This window comes from Falco punctatus (assembly GCF_963210335.1).
Source record: "Falco punctatus genome assembly, chromosome: 1".
In the NCBI taxonomy this organism is placed as follows: Eukaryota; Metazoa; Chordata; class Aves; order Falconiformes; family Falconidae; genus Falco; species Falco punctatus.
In genome coordinates this window covers 77,244,875-77,272,089 of record NC_137580.1, presented here as the reverse complement: position 1 = coordinate 77,272,089, position 27,215 = coordinate 77,244,875, and the positions used below count along the sequence as shown (strand labels likewise).

The 27,215-nt window shown below is 41.6% G+C and overlaps 2 protein-coding genes across 15 annotated transcripts in view; both read right to left on the bottom strand.

Annotated features, from left to right (window-relative positions):
- The window catches only part of MND1 (meiotic nuclear divisions 1), a 49,499-nt gene extending 35,534 nt beyond the window's left edge, over positions 1 to 13,965 (bottom strand). Inside the window, exons 1-4 of one of the 2 annotated variants that reach the window (XM_080385118.1) lie at positions 8,882 to 13,965; positions 6,452 to 6,517; positions 5,581 to 5,638; positions 3,637 to 3,785 (exon numbers count right to left, since the gene is read on the bottom strand). In XM_080385118.1, coding sequence (XP_080241244.1) covers positions 3,637 to 3,785; positions 5,581 to 5,638; positions 6,452 to 6,517; positions 8,882 to 9,178 — 570 coding nt within the window. In that variant the 5' untranslated portion in view covers positions 9,179 to 13,965. Of the gene's footprint in view, positions 1 to 3,636; positions 3,786 to 5,580; positions 5,639 to 6,451; positions 6,518 to 7,592; positions 8,139 to 8,881 lie in introns of those variants that run through there. The other variant, XM_080385119.1, reaches the window with a different exon arrangement.
- A 120-nt stretch (positions 13,966 to 14,085) lies between these two features.
- The window catches only part of TRIM2 (tripartite motif containing 2), a 129,178-nt gene continuing 116,048 nt past the window's right edge, over positions 14,086 to 27,215 (bottom strand). For all 13 annotated transcript variants that reach the window (XM_080384896.1, XM_080384888.1, XM_080384898.1 and 10 more), the window contains 4 exons: positions 24,076 to 24,244; positions 22,303 to 22,373; positions 19,596 to 19,736; positions 14,086 to 18,589 (listed from right to left, as the gene is read on the bottom strand). In XM_080384896.1, coding sequence (XP_080241022.1) covers positions 18,437 to 18,589; positions 19,596 to 19,736; positions 22,303 to 22,373; positions 24,076 to 24,244 — 534 coding nt within the window. In that variant the 3' untranslated portion in view covers positions 14,086 to 18,436. The remainder of the gene's footprint in view (positions 18,590 to 19,595; positions 19,737 to 22,302; positions 22,374 to 24,075; positions 24,245 to 27,215) is intronic.

The following is a 27,215-nucleotide window of genomic DNA, read 5'->3' as shown; positions in this document are numbered from 1 at the left end:
CAAAAATAATTCTAGGGTATACACAACAACTGTAGAGTTGTAACTTTAAACATCCAGATAAAACTGCCTTGCTTTTCATTATGAATGTTGAGCCAAACTTCTTTGCTACCAAGTCGCTACATTGGGGTGTGGCTTGATTATCACTAAAAAAACCTGAAACAAAAAATAAAAAATTTAGTTCCTAAACCAGCCTCCCCACAGTCACAAGCTCGGCAAGATGCAGAGAACTACAAGTAACTTGGCTAAAACATTACGAAGTACCAACATACTCAGGCCAAAGGTCCTGTAGCAGGCCCAACTCGTCAAACATAAGCCTCAGCGCTAGGAATTAATAAGAGAATTTGCATCGTGGTGAAGCTTGTTCGATATTCCTCCACGTTATTTCCCAGTGTCCCAAGTTCAGCATTTGGCATCACTCCTTTCCCTTCACTGCTTAACCATACCCTCAACGAAAAAAGGTAACTGCCTCCTGGTGAAAAGCCCTTAATTGCAGTATCAACTGAACTGCTTGATTTTTAAACTTGTGCCTTAAGTAAGGCAGCTTGGTTCTGGCTTTTAACTGCTGAAGAAAGAGACCAGCTCATGTAGTTAACAAGCAATCTGGACAAGACACGGAAAGAAAACACATCTCTCTCAGCATGCCACAAGCTGTATCCAGGAATGATCAAAAACAGGCAACATGCAACAGAAATGGTACAATCGCTTACTTTTTTCCTCTGCTTTGCATACTCTGCCAAGAAGTTTTGTGATACTCGGTGACTGGATTTAGAAACCCTTAAGAAAATCTGTATGTGTTCCCATCAAGAAGAATACAAATACTGAAATAGCTAACTTGAACTCACAGACAGAATCTGTTATCATCTTGTAAAAATGTTCAGAGTGGTAATTCATTGAAAATGCCACCTTTCCACAGTGTCAACAGAGAAGCTATTTTCAGCAGTGAAAATGTTTTTCCCTGCAATACTGAAACATTTCCATTCTCATCAGAAAAGCAAGGTAACGAATATAAGTACTTTTAAGGACTCATAACATGGCCTAAAGAGAGCTCTTCTATCAATAAGCCCATATGCAGGACTTGGTTTGCAAATAAGGGTCTGGTAACAAAACTATTTCATTCAACTGGAACAGGTTTATACTGCAAAACTGTTTATGTCAGCATAGTTTATTTCCTACACAGAAATAGCCATAAAATAACATCACAATACAATAACTACATGCCTATTATAATTCCATAATAATAGATGGGATTATGTTTAATAATGTAACAGTACATTTAAAGCAGTACAGCATATGTTTGTAGGTAACGCCTGGATACTTCTGGTGGAGCGCATTAGGCAGATTCTGCAAGACGTTTCAAGGAAGTTATTCATCAGGGTATGCCAGAGACCTGCGTGATCAATTACCTTTAAAATTCATGATCTGACTGGGCCCAAGGGCAAAAACAATAAATATCAACTTCTTCATTCAACTACTTAGCTATAATATGGAGCACAAGCAAAACCAGAAAGTATCCAAGAGCAAACCATTCGCATTCAACAAGACAGTGGCACCAGGGTGTTTAGTGAACAAAGCAGGCATTTTGGCATGTATTTGTTCAATTGCTCAGCTGACATTTACATTCTGCAGAGTAAGTAGCCTGGTCTAAAACTGGTGTGACTATACTAATAAGGAGAGTAACTTTACCAGGAAACTGTTCCAAGTTCAGTGCAGAGTTAAACTGATCTGTTTCAGATAAACAAAACTTCACTGGTGTAGGAATGAGCACATTATTACTATCAGTCAATAAGTGAACTTAAGCCCAGTCATGCCAGACTAGGTCCATGCCTGGAAATAGTACAAGCATATCCAGTTGAATCGAGGGAGCTTTTAACATCTGGACTCCTTTTGAGTTCTGAAAACAAGGCAGTAAAGGAGCAGACAAAACTGTCAGTGGGACAACTTCATATTAGCCAAGTCTCAGTACACACAAGGTACAGTTTATATCCAAGACACTAACAGGTCATCTGAGATGTTGTTAAAGTTACTCAAAACACAGAGCAAGTCAGTGGCAGAAACTGTAATTAAAGGGTTGATAATTTTGATGACCCATACACTACCACAACAGCTAACTCAAGTGGCACTTTCCAACTCATCCAAAGCACCTGCCTGGAAAATTGTCAATAGGCAGTTCCAGTCAATGACGGGAAGGACTGCAGCATTTCCTCCTTACTGCTACAGACCCCTGACTGTATCACTGGGTCATAAAGATGACATGAATTAGTGAATAAGGAGAAAGGAAGTGAAAGTTATAGCAAGTCTTAATTCTTGCTCTTGAAAACTGCTGCAAAGGAATCGGGTATGCAACACAGTACCAGTAGCCTCCTCCCTCTGCCAGATCCACACAAGCAGACACATAAAATACCTTCAGATAGCCATCTAGAGCATCCAGGCCAGTAATAAAAATGCTCAGGGCAAAGGGAAATAATCTTACGTTGGTTAGAACAGAACAGTGGACTGGCCTCTTTCAGTTTATTAATGACAGAGATTCACAAGCAATGACAGCATAGCATGGGATAACTGACAAGGTTACCTCTCTGCTGGTCACGGAGCACTCTATGCATAAACAAGCAATTTCAACTGCACTGATCACACCATTTAATCTGCTTTGAACAGTCTTCAGATTGACAAACTGCTTTTTCAATTGAAGCTGGGGAAAAAGCATGTTTTAATAGAATTAATTTGGAGCTTTAAAAAGCAGGTGAAGTTGACAATGCCGTGCAGAAGATGGCAATGATGATACCAAAGCTATGCCTGAAGAAAATAATGTCTGAAAATGTTCAGATGCTACCAGTAATTTGCATTAATTCAAATGATTCTTTGATGAATGGACATAATGCTAAACAAGCACTGGAGAAGTTGACACTGTTGTGGTGCAATCAGACCACAAAGATAGTTTATTGATCTTGTTATCATGTACTCCAGTTGCAAATAAACTCATGAATAGATGATTTCCCACCCCAATTAAAAGAAGCAAGACAAACAGTTCCTAAAAAGTAGGAAAGAACCAGATCAGTAAAACAGCAATGTTGCAAGGTTGCAAGAAAAGATGCCTTGCTCTTCTGCAGAAGATCATAACCAATTTGCTCTTCTCTCCTAATAAAAGTGCAATATGGGATTACAAAAGCACTCACAAATTAAGCTACTGCTAAAAACAGAAAGGAAAAGCACAATGGCCACGAGCAGAAACTATCGCTACGTTTAGTTCGGTTATGCATTTCAGTCCTTTCATAGCTTTTAGATCATTACCACTTGATGGTCTACACTATATAAAGACACATAAAAGCATATGTTGCCTAAGCATTTAGTGGAACCCTTTAAATGATGTTTTGCATCACGTTTTGCACATGCTTTCAGCAGCAAGTAGACAAAAAGTCTTCTCAAGCTCCAACAAGAACAACCTCCAAAACTTTTCTGACATGATAGCAAGATAATGAGAATGTTGTACCATGCATGCCACACAATTCCTATAGCAAAAATCTGTGTGCACACATACATATGCACACATGAAGAGAGTGTGATATGAACAAGAATGACAAGGGGTATACGAAAAAGCAAACCCATTCAGGTAAACAAGTACTTTCCTTAAAATAGATTTACCTGAGACTTCAATTCTTCCAATTTACACTTCCTGGCATGAAGAGCCTTACTGGGAAAAGCCCAGAAATAATTAGAAGTTCCAATCCTATCGGTGTCCACCATGCCATCATCAACTAAGCTTTGCAGAATCTCTTTCACTGACATCGAGGCTAATAAAAAAAAAAATCAAATTAGAACTGCATAGCATCTAAACTATGGAGAATTACGAATACCATAAGCCATCATCTACAAGCACCTGTATGCATATTTCACTACAGTGTCAGCAACCTGGAAGATTTTAAGAGGACACCATGCTTGATGCTTCACTTCAAGGGATGAATCTCTTTCAAGTCAGCAGTTTATAAACATAAAGGCTGCTATTCTGTACCATCTGCTACCAGATGTTTGTAAAACACTGCTCGTGAGTATCATAAAACATACATGCATATTATAGCACAATACAATAACAAACTCATGAGAGGGTACTTGAGAAGTTGTCTTGCAATCTTAAGTCTAACATGGATCAATTTCTAATTTCTAGATTAGAAGTGTAATTGCATTTCACTTTGTAATGTTTATCGAAGTATTTAACAGCAGCAGAGGCAACAAGATCACCTGGCTACAGACTCAGGAGGGGCAGATTTTACTTTTGTTATATTCAGTTCCAATACAGAAAGTCATCTGCATTCAGAAGGACCCAAAACATTTCTGAACATAATTGTTCCTTTTCTAGCAAATATGTGGTATAATTCACCATTTCAAAAAAATTATACCTGTTCAGCAAAGCAAAGTAATTATTATTATCCTCCAGTGTTGCAGATCAAGTCTTCTGAGCAAATTCAAGGTTTTCAGGGACTGACTTTCCATTTCAAGTCTAAAGGGAATCGCAGATCAGGAACATCCAATCTTTTGCAAGCTATAGGCTGGGTGCCAGTACAGGGGCATTTCCACAGGCTAGTTTTTCTTTTCAGGTTAACTGGGGTTTGGATTGTGTGGCCAACTGCCTTCGTATGCAGAGGCAGGATGAATTTGAACCATTCAAAGGTGTTAACTGTTTTAGAAACTCTACGCTCCAGATTTTGAAATGTGAAATTTCATTGCTTGTATTCACTGTTTTGCATCGTCTTCCTCAAAATTGCAATTAAACATATGGCTTGAAAAACCAATCAAGACAGCACCACACCTCTCCAGAAACCTATGAGCATGTCTGTCAGCTGCTGACATAACCAAGAAACACTGCTTTGCAATATTCACATATGCCTGCAGCTCTTTCAACAAGTTCATTTACTCTTGAAGAACCACAAAGATATGCTAGTCAAGGACGGTGTCAACTACACAAACAGTATGCCTCGCCCAGCTTTTGCCGATGAACATAGAAAGAAACAGAACGGGGTATATACAGAACTGAACAGCATAAAATAAATCCTCTTAGACCTAATCCTAAACCAATGGATCTCATCAGGAAGGCTTCCATTGAAAAGACAAACCCATTTACAGCTGTCCAGCCATTTTTTTTTCTAGAAAAGCTCAACAGAACATGGATCATGTACATCTGGACTGGCATTTTATATTTTTGACATTACAGACAGCTATTTAAATCTTCTGTTCACTACCTGAGTGCACATAATCATTTCATTCACTGTAAGTCAGGCATCTCAGACTCCAGGAAAAACCCCATCCCATGTTCTAGTGGTTAACCTGGAGTTAACTGTGACATTTTAATCATCTCCCATTCTGGCCCTAACATCTTATTGCAAGTGACAAACATTAGCAAACCAAGGGAGGAGCATGCTGTTGATGTCACTTTTAATGCTACAGCCCTGCCATTGACCAGTCTCCCTTTCCAGCTATTTTTTCCATTATTACAATCACAAACCCAAAACTGTAGCCAGGAAAATTTACACTGTATGACCCGTCCCAAAAACAATGAATGCCTCAAGAGAAATAACTTTTGTAAACACTTACTAATCCCTTTTTCTTTTGGAGCAATCTTCTCTATATCCTTCAGCTGGAACACATCTTTCTGTGCAAAAACATAAAAGACACTTCAGCTCCAAATGACAGAGTCATCTAAGCGTGATGTTTTTTACACTAAATTAATGCCAACAAAAGCAAGTAGGAAATACACTGCATGTTTATGTTTTGCTATAGGAAACAGGCTGCATAGCTCTCAATAGAATTATAATATTATGAGAATTAAAGGGAAAAAAAAAGACTGTTATTGTAACAAGCCTGTTCTTTTGTTTGGTGCTCTGAAGTTACCATATTTTTTTCTCAAGTTAGACTGTAAACCCCTTAGGACAGACAGAGTCCAGGTTACAGATTGTCAGCACCAGGTGTACCACATTGCTCAAGTACTCAAATGTCACAGTGATTTTTTTAATAGGTGAAACATTGTGAATCACTTATGTCACCAATATAATTGTAGCTCTGCTTCTGGATCGCCAGGTTTTTTCTCCCCAGTGACCTCTTTCAGGTCAACTCTCATCTTTTCTAACACTCAGATTTCTTCCTCCTCCCATAAACTGCAGCAAGATGCTGTCTTATCTCTTGCTATCTTTCTTACAGTAACAGAGTCAGGGATATTTGAATAGGGAGCACATGAAGCATTTAACACCACCTGTGCATCTTCATGGGTTGGCTCCACCTGGGGATGAGCCACCTGATCAAAAGTTACATGACTCAAGCTCTCTCCCTGTAATTTATACATTAACAACACAGGGCATCAGCGAAATGCATAGCAGGATATACAGAGTTCATCTACATCTACAGTTAAGCTCCTTTTAGGACCTATTTTCCCAGAGATGTAAATACAGGTCAGTTACAAGTCACTTACTGTTTCAAAAAAGATCTCCATCATGCGAACTCTCTTCTCCTCATAGCTCAGACCTTTTTTCTTGGACTAGAACAGGAAAACAAACAAAAAACCCAAGAAACCCCCCAATGAATTCATGCATTTGAATAATTAACATCTGCTCAGAATTTAAACCTGTTTACCTATAAGTTGTATTTGCCATCCTTAAAAATACTTTACCACTAACCCCAGACTTCCAGAAAAACTACTTCCCAAAGAATTATTACACCAAGCTTATCTACCAGCAGTCTATTAAACTGAAGGACCTATATTCTAAGTTTGGAACCAACCTTCCATACAACCCAACCCAGCTCAAGCCTCAATGTGACTTGCCATACCCATATCGTTCCTTGTTTTACCTTACTAGATTAAAAAAACATGTATATTTACACCAATTCTCAGCAGCTCACCCACATGTTTAATAGTCCTTAAAAAGATAAGAAGGAATATCTTTGGGGTTGGGTTGTTTTTTTTTTTAGAATTGGGTTTTATCTTGTGATATACAGACATTAGTGCGAGATCTAGGCCATTTAGCATTTAGGGCTTGTTTTAAAAACATAAAGCACTTTTGAGGTACTACCTCTTTCTTCAAATCTCCTACTCAACTTTAGAATTTCAAGGTCACATTTTAAAAACTGTGTTTCAGAGAAGCAAAAGGCAGAAATGACTACTCACAAACTAACACCAGCAATACAAAACTGAGAAATACCCTCTTCTGACCACTTTAAGAAACACTATTTTGACATGCCTATTGTAAAATCAGGGTAAAAAAAATGTCACGGAGAATTGGAGTTTTAATAGCGTTTACTATAGTCCTCAACAACCCAAAAGCAGTGGCCATCACATTAATCAGGAATGTTTCTCCTTGCCCCACTCCCGGCTTCACAGGCTGCAAGACCCTGCACCTCTGCATGCTGCTAGGGGAAACTGAAAGGAGGACAAAGAGCAAAACAGAATGCTGGCCAAAAAAGGTCTCCCTATAAAAAGAGAGAGAGAGGGAGACAGACAGACAGACATATGTATTGCTGCCCTTGAGTCTATGGAATTGGAGATTTTAGTAACATGGTGCTTTGAGAAAGACAACATGGGTTTATTTCCAAGCCCCGCAGAAAGGAGTCAGTACCATTTTTTTGTTCCTAACCACTGCTTCCATCTTAAATAAATCATGCGGTGGGGCAGTGTAACATCCTAAATCTGCATCAAGAGCAAAATGGCCAGACTGATAAGAGATTTTTAAAAATAAACTGAAAAACTAGCTTACGCAGCTAGAATGAACACACAGACACGAACAGAAGCAATTCAGTATTACATCTAATAGAGGCATATTAATATTTTTTAAAGCCTCCCTTCTACTTTAGCCAGTGACATCCTTGTCAGCATCGATGTCACAGCTGTCCCCTACGTCAGCACGTCACAGGACGTACAGCCACCATGGACACTGCAGTAGGAGCATGAACAGAAGACAGACCGATCATCATCTTCCTCCTGCCTTCCCAAGCAGCCCTAACACCCTCAGCAGCAACAGAAACACCACCCACACGCACATGGCGTGGAAGTGAAGCCGTGCTCCTGCACGCACGGCGCCAAGCCTCAGGCCAGCCCTCCAGCAGAGATCAGGACCAGCGCCGTGTGCCTTCCGAGAGCTTTTATTAATTTTCACACCGATTCCTCCTACCTCTCTGCCAGGTGTCCCACACCGTGACTACCGCACACACCAGGCCCACCCACCCCCGCCGTGCCGAGGGGGCACAGCGCGGCCCCGCCCGCTCAACCGGGGGCTCGGCGGGACGGGCGGGCACCGTGTCCGCGCCGAGCGACCGCGACGGGCCCTGCTCAGCCAGGCGCCAGCCGGGAGCTACGTCGCTCTGCAAGAAACCAACGAAACGGCCCGCGCCGCGGTAACGCCGCGCCCCCGGGCCCGCCGCCGTGGGCCTGTGTCGGCAGTCGGGGGGGGCCAGCCCGGGAGGCGCGGGCCGGGGGCACCGGGAGCGCTGGTGCTGCCTGGCGGCCGCTGGGGACTCGAGCCCGGCGGCGGGCGGGCACCCCCGCCGCTCCCCCTCAGCGGGCCCAGGCCCGGCGGCGGGCGGGCGGCCCCGCCACTCCCCCTCAGCGCCCGCAGGGGCGGGGACGAGGCGGGCACCCCGCCGCTCTCCCTCAGCGGGCCCGGGCCCGGCGGCGCCCTCAGCGGGTGCGGGGGCAAGGCGACGCACGGCCGACCGTTACCGGCCGCCACCGTCGACTGCGCCGCCCCCTCCCTCAGCCCTGCCCGGCGCCGGTGCCAGTGCCGCCGCGCCCGCCCCGCGGCTCCCTCGGCAGCCCCGCGGCCTCGCTGCCCGCCCGGCCCCGCGCCCCGGCTCACGGCGCCAAGGGAGCGGGAGGCGAGCGGCCGGCCCCGCCGCGGCAGCCGCTTACCATGTCGCCGCCGAGGCGGGTGCAGGGCGCGGTTTGATTTCGGCGCCAGCGGGCGGGAGGAGGCGGCCGCAGCCCCAGCCGTGCGCAGCGCAGCCCGCAGCGCCGCCTGCCGCCCCCCGCCCCCGCAGCGCCGCGCCCGGCCGAGCGGCCGCCTTGTGCCGTAGGGTAAAACTGAGGGAAAAAGAGGCGTGAAATGACGGTCTGGTTTGTGCGCCTTGTGCAGGCGGGTAGTGCTGCCCGCGGCGTAGCTCCTCGCCTTTGTATGGAGCAGCCTTGCCGTACCAGCAAGCTGGGCATCGCTTCTCTCTCGGTTTATGTATGGCAATACCGGCGTGCGTGTGTTCGGTGGATTATTTTTTTTTAAACCCGTACAGTAGGCACTCACAGACAGGTGCAGCTGAGAAGCAAAACACGGCCTTTATCACCAGCTACCTCAGAGTTACACGTGGTGCAAGTCACAGAGAACACGATGAGAGGCCGGGGCTGTACATCACTTTGGCATTGCCCAGGCTTTAGAGCAAAATCTCATTTTGCCTTCATGTGTTTCTCAATACCTACACCTTTTATATTTTGTGTAGAAAGGGCAATGGGCAATGACATCTGTCAAGAAAATTGCAGTATCTTCAATATATATTTGCTGTATTATCGAACACAAAGTTTTTAAAATCCCACCACCATTGGGTGGGATCATCAGGGAGGAAAATATTTATTTCTGAACCCGCCTGCAGCTGTGGGTTTGCAATGGGACACGGGCTTTACACCCCCCGGCAGCTACTCCTGCAAGGCCAGGCACTGGCCCCATGTGCCAGCGCTGCCTGGGGTGTGCACAGCGTGTTCTGTTTCTCTCTGAGGCCCAGCAGCAAATGTAAAATACAAACACATTAACAGTGGTCTAAAATGACGTGTATGGTACAACTAGCCTCTTACAGGAGCAGCAGGATGTGGAGAAATAAAACCCTCTTTGCCCATGAAAGCAAAGGACCTGGGCACATCTGGTGTTCCTTGTAATAGTTGTTCATTGAGATGACTGTTCTAGCGACTCTAATTACTTACAGTTTGTTTTAATTATTATTTGTGCTGTAAATTAGCTTCCTTCAGCTGCAGCAGTTCTGGGAAATTGCTTTTGCAGTTTAACAGCAGCGGGTTCATACCTGCCATACTAATTCTAGTGTTTAAATTGAACAAATGAAAATGCACAAGCTGGAATGTTCAGGCAGTCCCCATGAAGGTTTTCCATTGCCTTTGCGAGGTGTCCCCTTTCCTGAAAGCTGACATTCACTTCGGCGATCCTGTTCCTATTGTCCGCACTAGTGTATAATTAAAAATGAAATGCAAGTTAGAAAGGACATTATTAATGCAAAGCTTAACATTGATACAAAACACAAAGCTGCTTGCTCTTTAGTGATTTCTCGTGCATCATGTTTTCAACTCGCTAACTTGCGATGAGCTCTGTTGGCACGCCTCCTCATCTCTTGTGAAGGCTGGTAGTCTGTCCCCTGGCTTGTCCCTTCCTTTGGCCAGCCCTCAAAGTGAGTATGTCCCCACGCTCCCTGTGCCAGTTGTTTTCCTCCTGTCACCATGCCCTCCTCTCCCCAGGATGTGGGCCCCTTCCTGGCTCTTCACAGCCTGAAATAAAACGGAGCTTTGCTTCTTTTTTTTATCACTGCCAAGCAGACGGTTGCTATGACATTTGCAAAGCACCTGTTATTGCGTGGGCTTTCTCCAGGCGACAGTGTGAGCAGCAGAGTGGGTGTCAGAGCTGAACATGCTGCTGGGAGAAGAGGAAGAGGAGAGAGAGGAAGGGGGTTTCAGAGGGACGCTCATTCTGAAGTGGCTTGGGGCACACACCTTGCATCTTCTGTTCAGCCCCCGTGAGGCAGCGATGCTCCCATCCCTATGTCAGACCTGACAGTAGACTGGCAGCAAACACCCAAGTCTCAGCCCCAGATGGAGCCAGCACACAGCCAGAGCACACACCTGGAGCCACAGCTGGAAGATGTTCCTGGTTTCAGCAGTTGCATGTGATCACAGCCACCAAGCCAGCATGGCGGATCTGCCTCTGAAACAGAAGGTCATGCTTTTGGGCAATGGTGGCACAGGAGGCTCAACAGGTTCTCTGCCTGCGCCCCTGGGGACAGCCAGGCTCAGCTGCCCCAGTGCGCTGGCAGCCCTGAAGCCCTTTCATGGTCAAATTACTAGGCCTGATTTACTCGGTAATAGAAGGTTTCTTGACGCCGCCCAAATTTTGCAGCATCAGATCAAAACTAGCTAGTTTGAAAGACCATGGGGTGGAAGAGGTCCCAAATAGGGAGAATACACAGGAGCATCTCATGCTTTGTCATGTGAGGGTGGTTTTCCGTTACTGAGTAAAGTGGGATGAATGACTCCTAAAATACATAAAAGTTGGACGTTTTTAATGGGCTTCAGAACGTCAAAACGTGATATTTCACAAAAATTCTAATCATACTATTACTATAAAAACAAGACAATGGATGGAAATACTGTGGAAGGGGACTCATAACTGTGCCTTTCAATTAGAAGATTGTTCTTGTTTCCCTGTGATTTCAAGCTTTAGCAGTTTGGGCTGAAATTTTCTGCACTAGGTGTCTGACTGAAATTTCCAAGGACCAGCCAAACCAGTTTTTCACTGTTCCTGAGGTAGAGAAAATACATTGCTTTGTCAGTGTTAAAATATGCTTAGATGAGATGAAATTTGTACCCTTCTTCATTTTGTTCTTTATGTAATTTTTGTAGTTGCTTTCTCTAATTGAATTAAATTCATAAATTCTGTTTTGAAAGGACATTAAAGTGACAATGGCAGGCAGGAATGTTAGGAAGTAGGAGAATGAGAATTGTCCTGCTGCAATTTTTTTCCTTTCATGTATCTGCACCATAGTGCAGTCTTTAATTACAAAAGTATTTTTTTCAGCAGAAGGGAAGAATTCAAGCTGAACAGCAGATCAGTTTATTTCCAGAAAAGTAATAGCAAACCTTCTGAGTCCTGTGGCTACCTCCCACAACATCTGTATGACTGACAGCAAAAACATGCTTCAGTAGAGCTTGAGGATGGACGACAAGGAGAGCTCTAGGAGATGCTCACCTGTGGAAGGCGATACCAACTTCTCTGAGGTCCAGGCAGTTTGTGGTGGGATATGGTCGGGTATGAGCATCCCACAAAGGCCAGTCCCTGCAGCATCTGCTGCCTCGCTTCCTTCTGAGATGAGTGTTTGGACTGTAAGCAGACGTTCTGCCTGTAAACATCTAACTCGGTGAGAAACACTAGCTGGCCATGCTCCAAAGTGTACTGCTTCCACAGCTTTGCTAGCAGAGCTGCTGAAGTAAGCGCTTACCAATTCATTTAGGTGAGTAGCTTAAGTACTAAGGGTTTGGTAACTAGACATTTCACTAAAAGAACAACTGAGCATTCATATGCCTAGCTTAGCCAACAGATCTGAGAGTCAGCAGCCTTCAGCTGGAGGTAGCAATGAGCAGCAAGTGCTGAGTATCTCTTCCACCAGCACAGCTGGGGCCTGGGGAGAACATCTGTCCCCAGAAATTACATTGACTGTTGCGGTTCACCGAGACCGTTTTGTCTGGTGCAAATTAGGTGCCATTCACATGAACTGTCAGCAAAACTATGGGGACAGTGTCATACAGAGCAGCACAGCTGGATGTGAGAGAGAACTTCAGCCTAAGGGACAACAAAATGTTTTTGAACATGCAATGATACGTTGTTAGTACTCTAAAGAGATCCGGGCTAACAATGGGTGTCCAAAATACATGCATGTGTTTTGGCCTTACTCTCCCCAACATACTAATCGGTGAGACTGAGTGCTGTATTCTTGTTTACAGAACTTCCAAAAGATGCTGCTGCCGCCTTTGGGTCAGTATTCACCTAAGTACCATGGGAAAGCCAAAGAGCAAGTTGGCCGTTTACTGCAGAATTTTCCTGGTGAAGGGCAGTGCTCCCCAGCCTTAGCGTCCTGCCTGATTTTGCTCAGTGGTGGAGAACTTTTGCTGTAATAATCCAGGGGCAGAAATAATTTCTAGTCTATCATTGAGAAAAGAATGGGAATGCAACAAGAGTCTTGCCTACACAGCCCTGTGGCTTCAGGGCATCCTGTGCTATTTCTTCTGTTCTTCGTGACCTTGGGAACGAACAGGTGCTCTGCAGCTCCGAATGTCAAACCAACACTGCTCTGCTTCAAGCAGTGAGGGTTTTTTAGCTGGCAGCCAAATAAAGGCTCTTGTAAACATCTGAAATTCAAGGCAGATAGCATACTCCAGTACATTCAGCACCATTTTCTGGACATATATTATCTGGAGACTGACCGAAAAAAAAAAACAAACAAACCCCCAACCCCAAACTGATCTGGTATGTTGCACTAAGTTTGCCTTCAGGAGAAAAAAATGGCCTTCAAATGTGGCTGCTGACATTCCTTACGACTTGCAAGAAAAAATAACATGGGATTCCTTATGAGGCTTTGGGGGCAAGGTCCATGAAAAAGGATGGCTGCTCTGTATTTCAGCCGTCTCATTTCTGAGTGTCCCACCACCGGGCAAACACAACACTGAGTCTGATGTCTCCGGTCCCCTCCAGTGAGATTGGTTCCAAGGCACGTGATGCATCTGAAGATTCTCTCTTACTTCATCAGCAAGTTCCCAATCACACTGAGTTCTCCAAGGATTCTGGTTTGGAGAGTTCACCAGTGACCCAGAAGATACGTGTACAATGTCAAATGAAAGTTAACAGGAGCTGAAAATCTGTTCTTACAGGAAAGGAGTCGAAGTGAGCTCCTAAGGCAAATTTCCTGTTCTTCTACAATAACTTACATTTGGCTCTTTGCAGCAGACCCTTGAAAGATTATAGTACACTCCTGTATACTTTCATGATACAAATGGAAAAGCTTATAGCTCATAATCTTACTGCCACCAATGCAAATGTTAATTTGGATTACTGAACTGAAGAAGGAAGGGAGGAGACAAGGAAGCTCCAACCCCCCACCTTCTTCCCACGAAGAACCCAAGCCTCTTTCCTCTGTGTCTACATAAAAGCTTAACACCCATGAAACAATCAGTTTTCTTGGCCTGTGGTGTCGGGGTTTCATTTTGGAAAAAAAATTACCTATCTTTCTGCATTATGGAGCTATTGTTAGGGACAGTGAGTATGAGACATATGAAAAATAAATCCTCAACCATGAAAATAACAGAGGAAACAAGCTTTATTTTTATTATTTGAAATTTTTGTGCGTGGTAAAGGTACACATTTGACTCTGGTTTTCCTACATTTCCAAGACAGTAATTTTTTTTTAATTGTCAGCTAAAGCATCAAGAATACCGTGGCACACAGGAAGCTAAAACTACACACACACACACACACACACACACACACACACACACACAAACACGTTGATGCAAGTCTTTCATCCTTGACCTTAAGGAGACAAAGTCTGTATTTAGCCTCACAGGGATTAAAAAAAAAAAACAAAAACAACCAACAAAAACAACAAAAGAAGCCACCCCATAAACAGGTGAGAAGAATATTTCATTATGAGTGTCAAGAGAGTGCAAGGCTGACATGAACACAAAACATATGAGATTGACGTACAAAGATGGAATGTACAAACATCTTAAAAAAAATAAAAAGACAGACTCACTCCCAGAACTGGAAAGCTGCAGCGTATCAACTAGTAGAGGTTTCTAACAGGGGCTACTGCCATACACCGTGCAGCTTGGGGAACATTCCCATGTCATAAAGCCAAAGCAAAAGTGTCAGGGTTAAGGCCGTGTTGCTCACAAACATCAACTGAAGTGCTGTACATTCATCAGAAATAACCCATTAGGAACCTTCCTACTTCGTAGCACAAATACCTTTCATGCACTCATTACAAACGGGCCAAAACAATCACTACTCACAGCTCTTGAAGAAAATTTTCAGTGTACATCATGATTTCATAACTAGCTGTAACCCACAACTGAAAGTAATTTCTTTATAACAAACACGATATATTGGGCACTTATAGTTCTCATTATGGCAACACTAGATCCTTCGTTATAAAAAATATTGACATAAAATCGAAAGCTTTTACAGAACAGAAGAGCATTTACTAATAAATAACTCTCCATCTACATTAGGCAAATGCTTGCCTAAACCATTTTTCTTTTCTTTTCTTTTTCAGCTACATTGCTGCTGGTTTAGCCTATGTAAAAATCCCCTACTGTTTATATTGGATTTATCTGAATAGATCCTTTTATTTTAGTCACAAAACAATGAAAATACAGTCGGCTAGTTTGTCCTAAAATGCTCCAAATTACACAAGATCTGATAACCTTTTGAGATTACTTTTGAGTTGAAGATTAGTTAAAAGAAGCACATACTTTCACCATTCATGCTGTGCTGCTAGTCAATTAGCATTCCAGGGAAGTCAAGGGAACATTTGGTTATACCTGAAATCTGGCAGCAGAATGCCTATAAAGCCTTTAATAAATGCTAACAACTCAGCAAATCAAGTAGTGCAATTTTGATGTTCGCTTAATTGGATGAGCAAAATACGTGCCAGCTTTTTAGAAGAGAATTTCTGCTTTGGTTGCTCTTTGTAAGGTTTGTAAGCCAAGGGCTTTAGCGAAGTTGGCTTCAGCAGCACCGGAACAGCAATGTGTTTCTCAGTTTCCTGCTGCCAGGCAGATAAGGTCAGACTTTGGCAGGGAATGCCCTATACCACTGAATTTGAAATTGTAGTTGGCAGTATTTGCTATCACAAGGAACTCCAAATTAGTGACGTTTTTCAGATGCAGTAAAGTGCTTCGGTGATGATAATGTCTGAAAACCCAAAATACTACTCAGTCTTAAGAAAAAAATCCACGTTGCCCCTAACAGCTGTTAGCCGGATTGTAAGGGGCTTGTGTGCAGAATTCCATGTTTGATCAGGATGCACTGGACTGACACAGGTTATACAAAATCCTGGCAAACAAGTCAGGGGACTGAAAATCTTTTGAAGAAAAGTGCATACATGGAATAGGACAGCCTTAAGTATATATGTTTTGATGTACAGGTTCGGGTCTGACTTCTGTGCTTCTCAGAGTTTCTGGCAGCAGAGGATTTGGCAATGTTTCCTGTGTGGAAACCATGCAAATTTAGTAAAATGTTACTATAACAATCCAAATTTGGAACTAGATTTGATTAATATTATCCATAACTGACAGCAACAGCACATGTCTCATTTTCTTTTAAAGTTTTCATCTCGAAGAACCTGTGTAACCTCTTCTCTTTGTTAATAAATACAGTTAAAACGCTACGTACCTTTTCTTCATTGAGAAATTTGCCATTTAAGGGCATTCCAATGTCAGAAATTGTTTGTTTGCCAGAAGGTTGCTTGTAAGGACACTTCAAAGGAAATTACTTGATCATCAGAAAATTTGATTTACAACTTTGTTAAATTTTGATAGGACAGTTTATTGTGTAATGACTGAGATATCATCTTCAGAATTTTAGGACAAACTCAGTTCAAGCAGAGGATACTATATTCTCTCGGTAATAACAAACTTGAATTTTAACGTTTCAAAAATGTTACCACCAGTTTCTTAGCTACATTATATAGTCCAAACCTTAAGCCTGATACACAGAATATTTATTCCAATGAAATAAGGAAACTTATCTTTGCATGAGAATTTGTAAATTGGCTCTATGTGCAGAAAATAAACAAGGGAAAGAAGAGGAAATATCTTTAAGAAACGGTAATAAAAAACAGACAAACTCCACATTTAAGAACCTTCAGGTCTGCATTTTTACAAGTAAAATGCATCTTTACAAAAAAAACCATTAGGTTTTCTCAAATTCATTGAAACAACAACCTTAACCTTTTAGAAATAAGACAAATACTTATAATGAGTAATATAACAAAGATTTCTTTCCATTTTGCAAACATGCTTAAAATACTCCCTTGCTCCTGACCCAGTGCCCTTTTGTTTCAAGGCCCTAAAAATGAGAAAAGACAGACAGTGCTTCCCAGGCTATTGTTGGCATTGGCAGCAAGCTCACCAGCTCCTCAAACGAGGTTTAAGAGTGAGCACCACTCTATCTGTGTTAGGCTATGGTACCAATTCATCCTTTGACCATTGGATTTCAAAAAAAGAATAAAGCAAATGCTACTTTAAAAAGGACAAGTTCACACTTAAAAAATACTAAAAACAGAACCATGAGTGTAAGCATTTCCAATTAAATTAATACCTCAACAAAGAACACAGTAGAGAGATCTGGCAGGAAGAAGGAGGGACATTTTTCAGAGTGCTGCCATTGTCAAATGGCATACAAACGTTCCAGTTTGCTGAAATAACCTACATTTACTTTTTTTTATTTTTGTGTCAATCAGTCATACATACATACATACAAACAAATTGGAACAAATCTCACAGTCCTTATTTTGTCCTCTAACAAAATTCCCTTTGATGAAGGACTTCAGGAATTGGTTCAAATTAATTCTTGTTCGCAGTGTTTTGTTTTTTTTTTTTTTCTCATGTAAAAAGAAATAGCTTTGGTAACCCTTGGCTTTCCTATACAACCTCTGTTTACCACAGTTCCTTTGGCTGTATAATGTAGGTCCTCCATAGGGGTACCTCTCTGGCTTTCTGTCCTGTGTGATGCTGCATTTTATTTTATTAGTTAATACAGTGAGTTGCCTTAAGGAAACATGGCAATGAACACATACGAAAGAGTGGCACACATGAGGTTAATTGAGTTGACATTGTAATAACCCTGATCCTAACGAACTAGTTTGGTGTCAAAAGGTCTGTTGTTATACAGAAATTCAGCTCTCACTAATATATCACTACAATTAAGTGTTTCCAGAGCTTTAGAAATGTCAGGTCTCTGCAAAGTCCTTCCAGCACATTGAGCAAGAGGAAAAGTGAAAAACAAGCACGTGAAACAATCCTTCATTAATCCCACACAAGTAGGGAATTTGCATTGATTCTCATAGTGCTAAATGTTGAGCTGTGTTAGGTCTGACAGTTAGAGCTAGACGGATTTTGTGAGACTTAACCTTATACTAAAAGGACCTACTTGTTATAGATAGTAAGACTGAAGAATGTTAAAAGTGTAATACCTACCATGATAATGAGATTTAGAAGATTCCCAGGATCACCTCTGGGTTAAATAATGCATAACAACGATAATTCTTCAAATTTGGAAGCTCTCAGCTGGAGCTACCTTTCGCAGTCTTCAAAAAGCTTTGGGGACTTTTCCCAAATGTTTCTCATTTTTGCCTAATTAATTAATTCCAGTTCCATTAGTTGCAGTTTGCATTTAATATCACGTTGTCTTTATGAATTCAGTTAAAGAGGATTTTGTGTATTAACCCTTGCAACAAAAAGTTCAGTGAGAAACGTAAGAGGTGCAAGTCCTATGTAAACAAGGTAAGTTTGGAAATTAACACAAGAAGTCCGTAAAAGACTCCTTCATTATTAAAAATTAACTCAAAGTAGGAGATATCCTGCATTGGATCTCTAGGACCAGTCTTGTCTTAAGGGTGGACGATTATCCAGTTCCCCAGCTCATTGCTACTGTAAGTATCGATACACCTTGAAGCAGTGATTTCCGGAGTCTGCAACTACAACGTGGCCATCTGAAGTAAGGGCCAGACCTTGGGGGCCATACAGTGGGTCAGCAGAGGTGTTAATGTAGGATAAAAATGATCCACTTCCGTCAAAAACCTTTGAGGGTGAGAAAGCACAGAATAAATGTTATGAATAAAAAAAAGGAAAATAAGAGGATGCAAGTCTGCTCTCAATTACACTTCTCATTTCAGAAATGGTTGATACACACTACAATAAACAAGGGCATAATCTGATCTGTTATTCTGATAATATACAAGTTGATATAGAAATGTATTTTCTTATTAAAAGGAACTAATTAAAGCTGCCAGGATCTTTGGCAAGAATTAAACATGTAATGAAATAATAATAAAAAGAGCGCTTTGGCTGTTCCTTGTTCTCAAAATAGTAAACTACAATAAATCAAACTCAATCAGGAACTCAGCCAACACCTTGTCTTCCTAACAAATATTACTGTTGTGGCTACCGTGACTCTTAGGTTCCCACACAGAGAAAAACCAGGAATTTGTTTACGCTGTTGACACTGCTTCCTGAGAACAACGCATAAGCAGCTCCCTCATTTTTATATTCAGTGAAAATAATACATTCACTCAGATATTCTTTGGCAAGTAGGAAGACTTGGTGATTAGCACTTGAAAGACAGAAAGAGTGCAACTCTCATAAATTAAAAGCAGAGTATTTTCTCAGGATTTTAAAAAGATTATAAAAACCTGCTGCATTTGCCTCAGGGTCTGTACAGATCATTTGATTGTTCATGTTTTCCACCACGTCTCCAATCTTCTGTTACGGTGATTATAAATCACTATCATGTCAGCAAGCCTCCTAAGTCATCAAACAGCTTTTAGGGAACTTTTTGGGAGACAAAAGCCTTGGTCACAGTAACCACCTGAACTGCTAGCAGTCACACGGGGAGGTCCATGATCTGACACCACCAGTTCTAAAAGCGGACAGACCAGCGATGAGGCACGTAAAAGACTGCGTTAGAAACCACATCACTTATAATGCCACTATTGTGTTTCTTGGGAAGTCTGAAGACTTGAATGGCCAGAGTTATTAATCCACTAGTTTTCCTGATCAAGCACCTTTGCAATACAGAAATTTCTACCTGTATTCGGCTGTTTCCCCAATCTGCTACGATAATATTTCCATTAGAATCTACAGCTACTCCAGTTGGTGCATTAAATTGTCCATTTCCTTCTCCATTTGATCCAAACTTCAGTATGAATTCTCCCTCCTGGTTAAATACCTGTATGGGTTAAAACAAAATCCTGAATATGGCATCATACCAAATATTACTAATCTACTACTACCAGTTCATCTGTTAACAAAGCTAGAAATTGCAGAGTCTTCCCCTACACACATGCACATTGCAGATGGGACAAAAGATGCCCAGCTCTCCCTCCAGCTCCGTTACACAGTATTTCCCTTCTCCCATAGGATCTGGATTAGCTCAGAGGTGGAGGGCCCCAGGAGCCCTTCTACAGCTTGTGCATCTCGAATTAAGAGCAGCTGAGGGCAGACACAGCACTGGGAGTCAGTCCTACAGAAAGAGAACTGAGCAGCTGCGCTCTTCTCTGACATTCACCAACGAACACCGGGAATCCCGGCGTGCTGCTCTCTGTACAGACAGTTCCACAGCTGAATTCTCTGTGACGGTAACAGGTTTAGGCAGCAGAAAGCTGGAACCGATGAATGACTGTTCTGCCCGTGACGTGCATGCACCAAGGGGACCAAGTGAGATACAGGATGCATCATTTACGTAGTACCAGAGACATCTGTTTTGGTTCATCCCAGACCCAGGCCCAGCTGGCCACAAGGTCCGACACTGTTCGTAGAGACCAGCTGCGCCTTGCCCAAAACGCAAGGACCTGACAAGTGGCAAGTGCACACTTAAGTGCTAATAAAGTGGAAGATGTGAGGAAATCATCCTCTTCTTGAGCACCCACAGTGAACAGAGAAAAAGCACTTAGGGGAGTAAATTAATGAAGTACTGGGTTGGTGCCTCAGATGATTAAAGTAGAAAAAAAGTCAACTAAAACAACAAAACCAAACCAACAGGCAAAGATGTAGTGCTGTCTCTCTGGGTTAAAATGTGGGTGGCGAGTGGCCAAATGAGAGAGAAGTCTACGTTGTGTAGGATGTTCCGTAGAAGATGTCTGAAGGAAGGAACGTGCTTGAAGCTTAATGGGGGAGGGAGGCTAATGTTGCCGAGTGAGGATATTTAATTCGAGACACTGGTGGCAGGAAGAGGCTTTAGGACCTATAAGAGTGAAATGTATTTATTTACCTATAAATTTATTATTTAAAATGAAATGTACTCTCTACTCTTTTCCCCACCATCTAACAAAAAAACAAGAGCATCACTGAGATTATAAATTACTCTTCAGAGTGTCAACAATTATCTGTACTAATTTAGAGAACACTACAAAAATAAGAATCTTTTCCAGTTAGTACCAAATTGTAACAAATAACATTTGGACCCCATTGAGTCACACCAGGGAGAGATGGGGACGCTCTGTTCTCATTAAGAATGCAGTAATTATAAATTCACCAAGATGCCACACTTCTTACATCTCTTCACTTGCCTTTTTTCATTTTTGTTTGCCCTTGTTGTTAACTCCCTCCAGGCATTCTTGTTACTACGGCAAGCCCTGCTGGTGGAGGGGTAATTTATGGAGTCATAGGCCTCCTGCTGCTAATCCATGTAAATAATCTTCAGGGCTCCTGCAGCGGTCTCAGTTTCGTTGTTGTAGTTGCTACTTCCTCTCTAATTCCAAGAGGATACAAGAGCCAGGTCACTATTCAAAAGCTGGAGGATTCAGCAGCACTCAGGACATGAGGGTGCCTACGCTCAGTGATTCCCTGTTCTGGGTGAATACGTAAGCTTGATCGTTTCAATTATGAACACTGACGAACTGGACTGAGGGTTCATCTTTCCATTCAACCAGACCAGGCAGCTGTAAGGTGAAATCCCAGGGATTTCACTGGTGCATGGACCAGCACACGTGGCCTGAGAAGCCAGGCAGGACAGTACTGCTGCTGCTGCAGCTGCTGCGTCTTGAGGGAGGGAAAAAGCGCAGAAAGTGACTGAAAGGTAATGTCATGGCCTGAAAACAAACATGCACAGGTGAGTCATTTCTGAAATGGCCTGTAGCTCCTTCGTATGCCTTTTCCACCACATGACATCTCATCCTCATGTATCCTTGTCTTGTTTGTTATTGGACAAACAAATATACCATGACTGTTCAACAGGCCACAAGACAGGACTTCCCGTGGGGGTAAGGACCAGTTCTGCCCGGTGCAGGAGATACTAGATGAAAACTGATGGTCTCTGTTACACAGTTAGGAATATCGGGTTGTAAATGGATCCACTGATCTTAAAGGTTATAGGTATGGAATTAAAAATTGTCAGGTGTCTTTACTTCGTTATAGTTTTATTCAACTAGAAATGTGGCAAGTTTTTACTGTGAAATTCAAAAGCAGTTAACAGACTTACTTAAAATAGGAAAGAAGATAGGGTAAATAAGAGGTTTAGCAGAGAGTTAATAAAAATAACAAAGTTGATATTATTTATCTCAGGTACATCTTATGTTTAAGCAACTGAATTAGAGAACATTATAGTGGCACCAGAGGTAGAGGATTATATCTCCGTTAAGCAATGCACTTCATGCAAAGGTCTCATTATGCCATCCTTGTATCACACCTCATACATATAGAGTGTGATCTCTTTGTTTTTAACAATTCTTTATTTTCCCCAAGAAAGTACCATGATAAAATAAAAAGCTTTCCAATTTTCCATTAATTGACAGTACCTTGACAGAATGGTTATGGAAATCTGTAACAATAATTTCATTGTTGCTGTTTACAGCTGCAAAATGAGGACCTGCAATGCAGAGAAAGAAAAAAGAATAAATAATACCACTACATCAAAAAGTTTGCTTAAATAATAATAATAAAAAAATCAGCCTGCCAGAATATTGTATTTGGCTTCTGAGCAATAATAGTCACACTGGAAATATCAATCTTAAATTAAGAGTGATTCCATTTAATGTTTTAAAAAGCTCAGCATGCCTTTTTGAAAACAAAATTTCTATTTCAACCAGTTGTCAGCTAGTGTTATCTAATAATTTCTTATTCTTTCCTCTCATATACAGATGACTATGTTGATATTTATGTGCTTATTAACAAGACAAAGCATGTAGTGCTTAGGCATAAAGTTGGGTACACTGAAAGTAGCTCTCAAAAATGTTGATGTAACATCTTAATTGAAATCTTCTGTGCTTTGTGCTCACTTCTTACAAGCATTTGAGCAAAGAAATTTTAGGATAAATACAAAATTACTTAGAAGAACACTCTCAGGGAAAAAAAGCGCAATTTTTACTTTATGTATTGAAACTATGTGCGCAAACTTTAATAGAAATGGTAACTTGAAAACAGGCAAGTACCTGAATCAAAATAATTGGTGCTATTTTGAGTTATTAAACAGATCAGAACTCAGTTTCAATTTTCACGGTACATCAGTGTAAATTATAAAAAGGGTGAAAACCTTTACACTGAAAACATTCAAGTAATGACAATTCATTTGTGTTATGTAGCCTACCACCAAGAAGAGGTGGTGCCTTTCTCAAATGCAGTTACACAGTATTTGCACACTTATTTTCAGGAGGTATTCTTGCAAATTTTAAAATGAAAGAAACTGGACATACCCACAAAATTTTGGTGACACTTAGATGTATGTGTTAGAGCCAAAGCTCTCATAAATTCTATATATAGCACTTGTGCCGTAACACATTGCAAAAGATCTCAACTAAGATAACAGCAGTTATACCACTGATGCTATTTCTTATGCTGTGAAACAGTCAGACCATCAGACCAATGTATAACTACATATCACTCTGGATATTTGCACACCTGCAAAATGACCTGCAGATGTAATTTGGCATCTTCATTTTGAATTTTGAAAGAACAGCTATTCACTCAAAAGATGTCAGTTCGTTATTTAAAAAAAAAAAAACAAACAAAAAAACAAACAACTTAATTGCATGTTCTAATTGAAAGACACCATGTGCAAGCAGTGGGTTAAATATAAATGGCAATTTCCCCAAACTGGCATTTTCCGTTTGCATAACTATGTCTTCTAGATCTCAATCTTAACACTATCCCATTACACTAATTTTCTAATGGGAAGATACCACTTATGGCATTGGTTAATTTGTATCTGATCACTGGAAACACAAGGCATGGTGTTTAAGCTGATTATCATGTACAGCTGAGTGTGGGCATTACAAAGCATTTATAAAATGCTAGTTAAGATCAGTCTTCCTTGGGTCACTGATCTGAAATGCTTCCAGGCACAGAGAGGTAAGAGAAAACAATCTGGTTACAGCTACATTTGCAGAACAGATGTTGCAGTCTTCCTAATCAATTAAACAAATGGTGAAGTGAATAAGAGCTGTATGTTTCGTAGAACCTTTTGCCCACAGGAAAAATGAGTAGGATCCAGCGTCTTCAACATGCTCAAACATCATGCAAATGTGAGCAGAAGAGGCAAGAAAAGGGGATTTACATATTACCATCAAGTGTACCTGCAAACTGCTTGTCACCATTTCCTCGGCTACCGAACCTAGTGACTATTTTCCCATTCGGCTGGAAGATGAAGACACAGCATGCTTTGTTGTCCACTACAATGATGTGTCCGTTACGATCCACAGAAACACCTTTAGGGCCCATGAGCTTTCCAGACCCAATTTTGGCCTAAAAAGGAAAAAACAAAACAGGAAAATATGTTGGCCCAATAGACATAAGTTAGTACCGTTCAAAGATTGTATTACAGGCACACAGCAGGAGAGACGTTTTTGCCATTAAAAGTTTCCCAGAGGGAAGTGATTGTTTTTATCAGCTGTCATTGTGTACTTCATAATTTTTATTTCAGCTGAAAATAAAGACTGCTTTCTGTATGTTCTTTCTACAGTGGTAAATCTGCCACCTCAGCAACCGAGTCCAAATATGCAACCCATGAGAAACACAATCATTAGATTTATCAAGACAAAGTACAGCCTCTGTCAGAAACCACCACAGGTGGCTGTACAGCCAGCAGCAGTGTACCCGCTGGATAGGCAGCCAGGCCTGAAGGACTTCTGCCTGCTATTGCATACTGTTGGTGTGTCCAGCGACCACCTGGCTATGGACAGGGAAACGTGCCTTTATCACTGCCTGCTACATCAAAGCAGTCAGAGCCCACTCTTGGAGCATCCCAGCTGGGCACGATGTAAGCCGCGATGTCCTCTGTTGCCTTTCTGGGGTGCATGAGACACCACGCAGCTTCTGAGTGCTCTTGGAAAGAATCTGAGCAGATCTAAAGCTCAGGCTAACCTCTACATCTTCCATCAGATCCTTGTGAGATTGCTTCACTTGCTGATTAGACACATGAAGTGTCAGCTGAAACCTGCAAAGGAGATGGGATCGTGCTGCCAACAGCAAATAATCTTTGAAACACTAAACAAATCAAAGCTTGCTCCTGTCTTAGGTAAATAAAATTATTTCCATCATTTTAAATAGGCCTTGTGACTACCGAAAACATCTGCCAGCCTAATCAGCAACAGGAGGGGAATTGCGTACGATATTCCATATAGTACCAATGGAAAAAGCCTTCAGTGGAGGTGAGGTGGATCACACACACAGTGAATTATTTCAAAAGGCTAGAGAGCTGTCAAAATAAATCAGAAAATTTAAGAAGCATTCTTTAGTAGGATCAAAAAGAAGGGGATCTAGGTAACAGCACCCTATCCAGCCCAGAGCAAGCAGAAATTGATGCAAAGCCTTCAAAAAACCCGTGAGCTACCTGGGCACGTAACCAAGATGATGCTAGAATCACCTCACAACCCATTTCACATTTTTCACCATTCTGTTCTTTTTTTTTAGGCAGAGATTCTAGAAGCTGGTTTAATCTACATTAAATCAGTTGAGCTTTGACCTTTCAGCTAAAAAAAGATCATGAAAATACCACCTAATTTGGGGGGTGGGGTGGGGTTGTTGGAATGCAGCAACTTAGCTTTCTGTTCTTGGTTGTTTTTTTAAAATGATGAACAGATTTGGAAGCAGTTATCCAACTTGGTTCCAAAAGTCTGGTCTCCTGCCAGTCTCTTTACTGTACTGGATAGGCAACCCACCAAACAGGCTGTGTTGAAATTATGGATCCGAGAACTTTCAGATCCTGTAGTAATTTGTGAGACCCATCGTACACACTGAGGTCCATCCCTTTGGTGGACAACGTAATGTCCTGTTTCCATCGGAATTTAAATGAAACAGATACTAAGATACCCATCTTCTTCAGGAAACAAGACCATTTTTCAGCCTTTGCAGGGTGGGACACGTCACCACCTAGAACGAGCAATGCCTCTGACTTCTCTGCCCCTCTCTCCTCCCTCTTGCAAGTGGTGAGTAGGAGCTGAAGCTCAGTTAGTCTGTGATTATTAAGGTGGGACAGATTACAGGGCACAGAGAAGATCCGTTACCAACTCATTTCTCTTGATTCCCTAATGTTTTCAAAGCAAACAGCCATGTTAGTATCTGGAGGAGCTCAGCTACCCTTAGTAAGTCTGGTGCTTCTCTTCCACTGTAGCTTCTCAGGGGTGGGGCTGCAGGTAAAAATAGGAGCCATCTCAAAATAAAGCCATCTAGGTTCCCCGAGGCTGTCTGGGACAGTCACCAGCATTACTACGCAACCTCTTTGAGTCTCAGATAAAGAAAACTCCAGGGAGTAAAACTTGCAGCTTCAAGACTATGCGGTTAGCCAGCATGCAATGATCATGTGTCTGTTTTATGTTTAGGTACATATGCTTTTATAAATTGCTAAATATTTAGGCAAAAAATACCCAATTAAATCATGCTAAAATATCCCCAGGCAAAACTATTAAAATTTACTTTTGCCTTCAGCAGGGGAAAGATATGAGCAGACCTACAAAATGTATTCAGGTTTGCATAACAACAAAGCAGCAAAAACATAAATCAAATGCAAATCAGTAGATTTATTTCCTTTGGGGTGATTAAATCATATCCCTTCTTTCCTCTGGGAAGCCTGTGTGTTTGTCTGCTTGTGCGCTGCACCACCTCCTCACCATCTTTCCAGGATTCCTATGGAAAAATGACTCAGACTCATGAGTACAGTGTCTTCCTGCCCATATAAATACATAAGGAAAAAAATAATGAATAAATCACGTACTACATTAATGGGCACTCAGTGCTGAGAAGAGTAATAAAAATCACTATTCTTGGGCCAGGATTTAAAATATAATTTGCAGGCAGCAATAAAGTATGCCCAGCTAGAGTTTGCGGTGCTTTTTACTAAAAATCTCTGTTTCCAGTTTAGATGAAAATATGCTGATGACACATTACTGGGTCTGGCTGAACATATGCTTTGTATATTTTTATTTCAGAAGGTTTCTTAGAATTATAGGTTTGATTATTTAGAACAGAACATTATGAAATCCAGTCACTCCTGTTAAGTCTATGAATGGAAGTATTTTCAGAATTTTCTGCCATTAGAAATGAATAAAGTATAATGGATCATCTGAACCCTTAATACAAATCATGTGTTTAATTGAATTCAGTCAAGGACATTATGTCCCTTATTTTATAGGCTGTTATGAATTTAGACTGGTTTTCAAATATGTGTTTATAAAGTCACCCTACCCGGGTGGAAAATATTCTGCTGCGGGATATTCCT